Source organism: Trachurus japonicus, chromosome 2, assembly GCF_045865225.1.
Source record: "Trachurus japonicus isolate A0001 chromosome 2, Traja_1.0".
Classification (NCBI taxonomy): Eukaryota; Metazoa; Chordata; class Actinopteri; order Carangiformes; family Carangidae; genus Trachurus; species Trachurus japonicus.
The window spans coordinates 3860314-3869980 of NC_140908.1; the positions used below are offsets into that span (position 1 = coordinate 3860314).

A 9667-nucleotide genomic window follows, 5' to 3' on the forward strand; every position below is an offset into this window, starting at 1 on the left:
CAGCTATGAAACAGGTAAAAAAAAGAAAAAGAAAATAGCAGTGATGTATGAAGCTAATTTTAGTCGAAGGTCACTGGGTGCTGTCTGGTGTTCACTGCAAGCTGAAAAAAAAACAAAAAACAAAAGAATAAACCCCAGCACAATATTATGTGTTCTGTGATTTAGGAGAACAGGATCTCCCTGTCCTCATCTCTTCACATTTGCTGTAAGATTATGTTGTGAGAAGTTCAATCATGCCTTGAGGCGACGCGTGCATCAAAAGCAGCTTTGACAAGTTTCTCTGTACTGTTTATAAAATAACAGCGAGGGAACACACATTAGGCATGTGCGTACAAACTGTTCCTGAAAACACATGAACACTGTGCTTGTCAGTAATGTGTGTCAGCCCCAGCCTTTAGGTGGTTGTCAGCAGCTGGTGCGTTGCTCTGCCTCACACCAAGGATACATGTTGCTCTTCTTATTATATAGTACACTTTGATATATATAGTAAAAAGGATTAGCTGAGCCTTTATCGATCTGGAAGGGAAATGCAGAGGTCGCAGCAACATGGATGGACACAGTCTTTGCCTTTGCAAAGCAGAATAGACCTAAATATTATAAGTAGATAGATAGATAGATAGATAGATAGATAGATAGATAGATAGATAGATAGATAGATAGATAGATAGATAGATATACTTTATTGATCCCAAGCTGGGAAATTACAGTGCAGCAGCAGCATTACACAGACACACAGTGATGATAACAACATATAGTATAAGAATATAAAGAATAAGAATATAAAGAACAAACTATACATAATAGTTTATAGTTATAATAACTATTACACAATATCTATGTTATGTAATAGTATAATACTGTATGTAACAAAGCTATGCAAACTATCATAATAATGTATGTGAATAATATAATATGTCGGGAGCTGAGCTGTGAGGTTGACCTGTCAAAGGTGTACCCCCACCCCACCTTGATGACATCACTCTGACGTCATCCGGGTTACTTTCGCAGCTGTTTGCGCACAGGTTGAGGAGTCCTTCTTGACTGATACGCATTTGTAAAACAAGCGTAAAAAGAAAAGTCAATATTGACTTTTCTTTTCTTTCCTGGATCCCCCCCGTACACACCGGTCGGTTGTGTAAATAATCCCTGCGCTTTTTTTTTTTTTTTTTTTTCTTTTTTGGCAAAACACATCTCTCAGTGAGTGTGTCAGCAACCAGCAGGCAGCAGGAAGTGTTTATGACTATGAGTCTGTGCAGCCAGTCATCACTCTCTGAATGAGGAGAGGCTGATGTTCTGCTTAATCATCGGCCATGTCGAGAGGGATTTTAGCTCCATTACGCGGCCCAATTCTCTCCTTCCCTCCGTGCCTCCATGCCAAAATCTCACTCAGTCCTACACCACCAGAGTACACTACAAGCTACCCCCCATCCCTCCTCCTCCTCCTCCTCCCTCAGTCCTAGTGCGAGCTGATGCATGCCACGGAAGCAGTGACGTCAGTTGTTTACTGTCTTGTAGGTCGCGGCTCGTTGCAGTGCAGCAGCACATCCAGCAGGGCTTATGTAACCCTCTCTGCCTTGCAGCATGACAGCAGTACACTACAGTCTCTGCTGCTGCAGCGTCAACGTGCAGTGCAGTGCAGACATACACAGTGTAAAACAGGCAGCTCTTTCGCTTGCATTGTGAGCGTGAAGTGAAAAACACAGTGGGTTCACTGCTGGAGCACATAGTAGCTCCAAGTGGACCTCCTCCTCCTCCTCCTCCTCCCTTCCCCACACACACATATCCCAGGATCCTCCACTGCAGCAGCAGAGACGTAAACAACCCTGGCTGGCCGTGTGACTGCTGTCCACGCTCCCTCTGCACAGACACGTGGTGCCCCCTTTTGGCAGCAGGAAGTAACAGTCAGCACCAAATTTGGGCTGCTGATGAGGCAAAAAAAAAAAAAAAAAGCAGCCAGTGTGTTTTATTTTTCAGATTGAACCCAAAGCCTGCCACCTTCCAGTGACATAATGGCATAAGAGTTGAGTTTATACTTTTTGTTTTTACTGATATGGATTCTGTGTGGGGAAAAGTATTTTTCATTACACCTAGATTAGATTAAAAACATTTCCGTAATACTGTATCTGCAATCAATAAATTAATTCATGTTTGTCAAATAATTATGTGGCTGCTGCTTTGCTCCACTCATCCTACTACTAGCTCACATTGTGCTCAATAATTGAGTGGCTGTAATGAGTGTGATTATATGTAGGCCAGATGCTTATTTGTGGGTCATTTTCACTCTTTTTTTAATGCTCTTATTTTGAAATGTACATATTTTTATAACCTATAGTTTTACATATAGGCCTGTGTTCTTGGTATTTCCTATTTTGTGTGGTGTCCATTTGCAGAGAAACAGGTAATGGTAATTTGCAGATAAATTACACTTGATGGATCAAAAACAGAAGCTCACAACCAAATTGAATGTTACAGTACACACAAAAAAGCAATTAACTATTCCAGTAAACATGATTGCAGACAGATCTTCCTCACTCAACATCGCATTTTTGAGAAACAATCATGATCAGGTATTGTTTTTGTGTTTGTGTAACTGGCCCTGCCTCCGTTAGGAATGTGACCTGTGTCTTGTGGTATCTAAGTCGGAACAAGCCTCAGATACTTATGATCGGTAACAAGACATCATTGGAATGATTTACCCCTTGATTACACAAGCGATAGCATGTACTTGGAATTACCCCAGACGGCAAGTAATGATGTCTGTCAAAACAAGTTTGTAATGGCAACAAAGCACAACAAAGTTAAAAGTCATGGCAGTCTAGGCAACAAATAAGCCTGCACAGCCTTAAATAACTGAATCCATTACATGTCAACACAACTTATATATTCAGGTCACTGTTGTTTGTACAAATTCATGATGTATTCACATTGCAGCGGCTTGCAAATGATCTCTTCTGCTGCAAAGCATCACACAACCCACAGCTGAAGTTGACTTCTGTGGCACCTGTGCATCATGTGAAGGAAACTGGGGCAGCTGGAGGAAATGTTAATACTATTGTCATGGCAATGTTATTGTATAATGTTATGAGACATCAATACTCCCTGTTTGACCCAGATATGTCCTACAAAGATCATTGTTGTTAGGAGAAACACCTTCCTTTGGTCAACAAGTGTGCATTTCAAACTCATACTACAGATCCAGTGATGTACACAACTTCACTGCATGCAGCGTCTCACTGTCGCCACCTGCTGGTGAATACAAGAGCAACATGTATGCTGGAAAGATTTTGTTATAATGTTATATTAAATCATAAAACGTTCGCTATGGTAGAATTTCAGCATTAGATTATGTAGATACTAGTGAAAAAGACACACACAAAAAATAATTTAAAAAAAGGACTACTATAGGTATAAAACTACCCACACAATGTTCATTTAAACTGCAGTGAAAATATTTCATGCCAGATTAAATATACAAAATGTGACGTCTTTAAAATATGGTGTGACTCTAATTTAGTTGATAAGTAAAAGTTCCCTCGTGTGGAAAACAAAGGTTCCGCTCTTTCTTTCCGGCGGAGCGTTTTCCCACACGGACCCGGCGGCTTTGAAAACAAGGAAGTGTTTCATGTCGCTCACAGCTTGGAGGAGTTGGAGGATATAAAGGTAAAGGTAACAGCGAAATCTTTTATATTTATTATTTAAAGTTGTCACATTTCGTTACTGTTTATCAAATGAAGCAGTAGAATGACACCTTAAATAGTTTAGTGGGGTCTGTTTTCAAAATGAAAGCACCGAGATCTTTGAACTCTTTACTCATTCACGTTTTGTGACATTTAAACGCTATTTCAAAATGTATAATTTAACCGTAAATGTTGTGTTGCCTGTTGAAAAACAAAAAACAAAACGTATTTTATCTGTACTGATATACCCCGAGATAACACATATGATAACAGATAGCCTACTTTTATTTTGAAAATTAGCTGGTGTTGTATTCGTCGGTTTTTCCTGTCACATACGGTAGTTTTAGTGTTTATTTACTATTTATCCATTTAAAGTTGTGATTAGGATTAAACATGGGCGAGTTTATACTAATTGTGTAAATCTAAAGTCTACTGTCTGACTGAAACAGACTGAGACATGTCACAACATGTTCACTTGGGTGGATGAGGAATAACAATAAGAGCAATAAGAGTGTTTTTCTCATTAACCAAGTAATTATATTTGCTTTATAACATCGATTCATGTATATTGAAGGATATGAACTTTGGTCAAACTGTAAAATGTTCATTAATTTCCTTTGGGATCATTTTTCTTATCTTTGATGTGTACCACAGATTTCAACATGGAGGGAACTTCTAAAGGTGATGCTGCTGGTCAGCCGTCTGTTGCGGCACAAGTTCCTTTTCTTCACCTGTGCACCACTTTGGAGAAAATCCAAAAGTGCAAACTCCGTCCAGATAAATATAAGATCCTTGCGGATTTCATTGCGTCCTGGAGGAAGTTTCATACTGCTCTGCACAAAGACAAACCCAAAACAACAGACTCTTTCTATGCAGCTATGCGCCTCATAGTTCCCCCTTTTGAACGAGAGCGGATGGCATACGGCATCAAAGAGAGCATGTTGGCTAAACTCTACATCGATGTATTGGGCCTCCCAAAGAACGGCCCAGAGGCCAATAAACTGTTGAACTACCGAGCTCCAACCACATCCCAAGGAGAAGCTGGAGACTTTGCAGGCATGGCTTACTTCGTGCTGAAGAAACGGTGCACCAGCCAAGGAAACCTCAGCATTAAAGAAGTCAATGACTTTCTGGACTCGGTGGCTATCAACAACGCCAGCAAGCAGAAGGATCTTGTGAAAAAGAGTCTCCTGCACCTCATCACCCAGAGCTCGGCTCTGGAGCAGAAATGGCTGATCAGAATGATCCTGAAGGACATGAAGCTCGGCGTCAGCAAAGAAACGGTTCTCCAAGTCTTCCACCCAGACGCCGCTGAGCTCTACAATGTCAACACAGACTTGAACAAAGTGTGCCAGCAGCTTCACAACCCGTCTGTGTCTCTAAGCGATGTCTCCATTGGACTCTTCTCCGCCTTTAAGCCCATGTTAGCCGCTGTGGCTAACATCCGCAGTGTGGAGAAACAAATGGGCAACAGCCCTTTTTTCATCCAGACCAAACTGGACGGGGAGCGTATCCAGCTGCATAAAGACGGAGATGTGTATAAATACTTCACCCGAAACGCTTTTGAATACACGCAGCAGTTTGGAGGATCTCCACTGGAGGGCTCGCTGACTCCGTACATCCACAACGTTTTCAAAAGCCACATTGTTAACTGCATCCTCGACGGTGAGATGATGGCGTACAACCCGACCACGGAGAACTTCATGCAGAAAGGGAGCAAGTTCGACATCAAGAAGCTGATGGACGACTCGGAGCTACAGACGTGCTTCTGCGTGTTCGACGTGCTGCTGGTGAACGACCAGAAACTCGGCAAAGAAACGCTGAAGAAACGCTACGAGACCATTCAGACGGTTTTCACCCCGGTGAAGGGAAGGATTCACCTGGTTCCACAGGCCGAAGCCAGGACCATGCAGGAGGTGGTGAACGCCCTCAACGAAGCCATCGACAGCAGAGAGGAAGGGATCATGGTGAAGGATCCTTCGTCCATCTACAAACCCGACAAACGCGGAGAGGGATGGCTGAAAATCAAGCCGGAGTACGTCGACGGCTTGATGGACGAGCTCGATCTGCTGATTGTCGGTGGCTACTGGGGAAAAGGGCGACGCGGCGGCATGATGTCCCATTTCCTGTGTGCTATCGCAGAAGCCCCAAAGCCTGACGAGAAACCGTCGGTTTTCCACAGTTTCTGCCGCATCGGCTCCGGCTACACCATGAAGGAGCTGTACGACCTGGGTTTGAAGCTCGCCAAGCACTGGAAGGTCTACCGCAAGAACGACCCGCCGGCGTCCATCCTGTGCGGGACGGAGAAGCCCGAAGTCTACATCGAACCGTGCAACTCCGTCATCATACAGGTCAGGGCCGCGGAGATCGTCGGCAGCGACATGTACAAAACCAACTGCACCCTCCGGTTCCCCAGGATCGAGAAGATCCGCGACGACAAGGAGTGGCACCAGTGCATGACGCTGGCGGAGCTGGATCGGTTCCGGGGCAAGGCGTCGGGGAAGCTCGCCTCGCGCCACCTTCGCATCGGCAACGACGACGAGCCGCAAAAGAAGAAGCGCAAGGCGGTGGCCAAGCCCAAGAAGGTGGTCGGGGTCATCGACCACTTCAAACCGCAGGACCTCTCGGGGGTTACCAAGGAGACGGACATGTTCGAGGACGTGGAGTTCTGCATTTTGAACGGTGCCGAGGATCACCCCAAGGCCGAGCTGGAGAAGGGCGTCGCCAGGTAAGAGGAAAACTGTGAATGAATTATAAACTTTTTATTCATTTCATCAATGTTTTATGTTATATAACTGATGTCATAAATAGGTATAAAAAAATATTGCTAAATAGATATATGGAAGATGAGGGATAAAAATAAATTGCTAAACATATGTGGACATTTAAGTAGTATATATATTATACATTTATACGGATATTTATGTAGTGTATGTTTTATACATTCAAATATATATATATATATATATATATATATATGTGTATATTGATATGGATATTTATATAGTATGTATACATATACAGCTCTGGAAAAAAGAGACCACTCCCAAAATGATCAGTTTCTCTAGTTTTACTATTTATAGGTAGGCCTATGTGTTTGAGTAAAATTTAATTAAATTATTTTTGTTTTATTCTATCAACTAGCCTACAGACAAGATTTCTCCCAAAATTGAAATTAAAATATTGTCATTTAGAGCTTTTATTGGTTGAAAATGACTAAACTAGTCTAAATAACAAAAAAATATCAAGTCTTTTCAGAGCTTGAATAATAATAATAATGCAAAGAAAACATGTTCATATTTATTCCTCAACAACACAGCAAGAATATTTTAACTCAGGAAGAGTTTATGAATCAGTTTTTGTGGGATAACATCAATGTTTAATCCCAGCAGTGGTTTTTATTTATAATCTTCCTATAAAACCAGATGTGGTTCAGGTGATGACCTCATCAGTGTCTCATTAAGTAGAATGAGTTGTGTTTGTGTTGGTGTTTAAAAAAGAAAAGAAAAGAAAAGAATGACTGTCATACATGTAGAGATGATTTTAAGAAACATTTGTGAAAGTGGTCTCTTATTTGTTTCCAGAGCTGTATATGTTTTATACATTTAAATGTATATTATATGTATATTGATATGGATATTCAGTAGTATATATGTGTGTATATTGATATGGATATTTATATAGTACTGTATGTATAGTGTTATGTGATAAACATTCATTTCACAATATGTAGTGTATTAGCCTGGGAATAGTAAATCCATATAGTATTATTTATTGACGTTTGTTGTCAAAATTCACTAGCACCTCCTATAAACAATCCGGCCCCCTCATCGCCCCCCCAATAATCATTTTCTGGTGCCATTTTTGCACCGGCATGTGTGGAAACAGCCTGAAAGTGTCTTGTTGAACTACTTGAAGGATAAAAGCAAAGACGGTTTATATTCTGTACAAGTTCAAGAACCATCCTCATGCATTTTCTTTGTCGTTAACATTTATTTTACTTATTAGGGCTGTTCGATTAATCAATTTAAAATCGTAATCGCGATTATTTGGAATTGTAAAAATCGATTTTTTGGAATTGTAAAAATCGATTTTCTACTCTAACTAGGGTAATTACGGTAAGCCCCCGTTCATGAATCTGGGCTGCGCTGAATTATGGTAATGACTGCTGCCTCCTTCCTCCCATCACGCTCTCCCACTGCTTCTCCCCACACACTGTAAACAAGCATGTTGGCATTTTGCTAAGACCAGTGAGGATTTTGTTGCCAAAAAGACCAACGGCCCTTTTCCACTACACAGTTACAGCTCTCACGGTCCATTAGGTCCATTTAAAAAGACACAAACAGCACACAAAATAATTTGTCATTTAACAAAAAAATCGTTATCGTAGAAGAAAATCGAGATTTTATTTTTGGGCAAAATCGAACAGCCATATTTTTTTATTTTAGTCACGTTCAAAATAAAAATGAATTTATCTCCATGTTAGGTGCGGAGGAATCGTGGTGCAGAACCCAGGACGGGACACCTACTGCGTGATCGCGGGAGTGGAGAACATGCGCGTGAAGAACCTGGTCACGTCCAACCAGCACGACGTGGTCTGGGCCTCCTGGCTGCTGGAGTGTCTGGGCCAGAAGGAAGTGGTGCCGTGGCAACCGCATCACATGATCCACATGTCGCCGTCCACCAGGGAACACTTCGCCAAGGAGTACGACAGCTACGGCGACAGCTACTTCGTGGACACGGACGAGCAGCAGCTGCGAGAGGTGTTCGGCAGGATCGGCGGCGGCGAGGAGGCGGCGGCGGCGGCGGAAGCTGTGGACGCAGCGCGGGTGGAGGAGCGCTACGGCTGGGACGACCTTCCCACCAGCATGTTCAGACCGCTCAGAGTCTACATGGATCGCTACGCCGACATAGGCCAGCCTGAAAGTGCCATACCGGCCAGCTGTTTACACATCAGGGAGCTGGAGTTTCGCTACCACGGAGGCACCGTGGTGGAGAGGATGGAGGAGGGAGTCTCTCACGTGGTTATCGCCGAGGAAACGAGACTGTTGGATCTGAAGACTCTGCGACGGTGCTTTAGAAAGAAGTTCAAGATTGTAAAAGACTCGTGGGTGACGGATTCAATCGCAGCAGGGCATCTGATGGACGACAACAGCTACTTGGTTTAATGGAGGTTCTTGTGACACACACACACAAAAACCTCTTTTTTAGTCAGAATTTTAATTAACCTTTCATAAGATTAGTCTTTTTTTTAAAAATAAGCTATAGACTGAATACTAAATGTCAACATAAAGAGGTTTGATTCAGAACATTACTGTCCTGTGGGATACAGCGATGTTACATCACTTAATTTCATCCAAGGTTGACGAGTTTTATCTTTTCTTTTCAATAGGTAAATAAAGCTGCTTTCAATGGGTTTTAACTTATAGGCCACTAACAGTCAAGAAGGAAATTATTGCTTTCTCAGCCCTGAAAGCTTTTTTTAGAAATGCATTATGGCATTTAACCCTCCTGTTGTCCTTCTGGGTCAAATTGACCCAATCTGTTCTCTTCCTTTATCCTTCCTTCTTTCCTTCCTTCCTTCCTTCCCTTGGTCCTTACTTCTTCTTCCTTCCTCTTTTGATCCAATTGACCTGATCTGTTCCCTCTCCCTCCCTCGATCTTTCTTTCCTTCCCTTCCCATTTCCCTTCCTTCTTCTTCCTTCCTTGAACGAATCTGTTCCCTCCCTCCTTCTATCTTTCCTTCCTTTCCCCCTTCCTTCTTTCCTCCCATCTTTCCCTTTGTCCTTCCTTCCTTCCTTCCTTCCCTCCGTCCTTACTTCTTCCTTCCTTTTTGACCCAATTGACCCAATCTGTTCCCTCCCTCCTTATATCTTTCCTTCGTTTTTCCCTTCCTTCCTTCCTTGACCCAGGAGGAAAACAGGAGGGTTGGGTCATCCGTTTTTGTTTTTCTCAGGGTTTCATCACCATTTAAACTTTTATTTAAATTC

The 9667-nt window shown here is 42.4% G+C and overlaps 1 protein-coding gene across 1 annotated transcript; it reads left to right on the forward strand.

Annotated features, from left to right (window-relative positions):
• The first annotated feature begins 3584 nt into the window (after positions 1-3584).
• On the forward strand, positions 3585-9190 carry lig4 (ligase IV, DNA, ATP-dependent). The gene is made up of 3 exons (XM_085796018.1): positions 3585-3666; positions 4332-6405; positions 8164-9190. The coding sequence occupies exons 2-3, from the start codon at positions 4340-4342 to the stop codon at positions 8843-8845; spliced, it is 2748 nt and encodes a 915-aa protein (XP_085652144.1). The 5' UTR covers positions 3585-3666; positions 4332-4339; the 3' UTR covers positions 8846-9190.
• Positions 9191-9667: the final 477 nt, after the last annotated feature.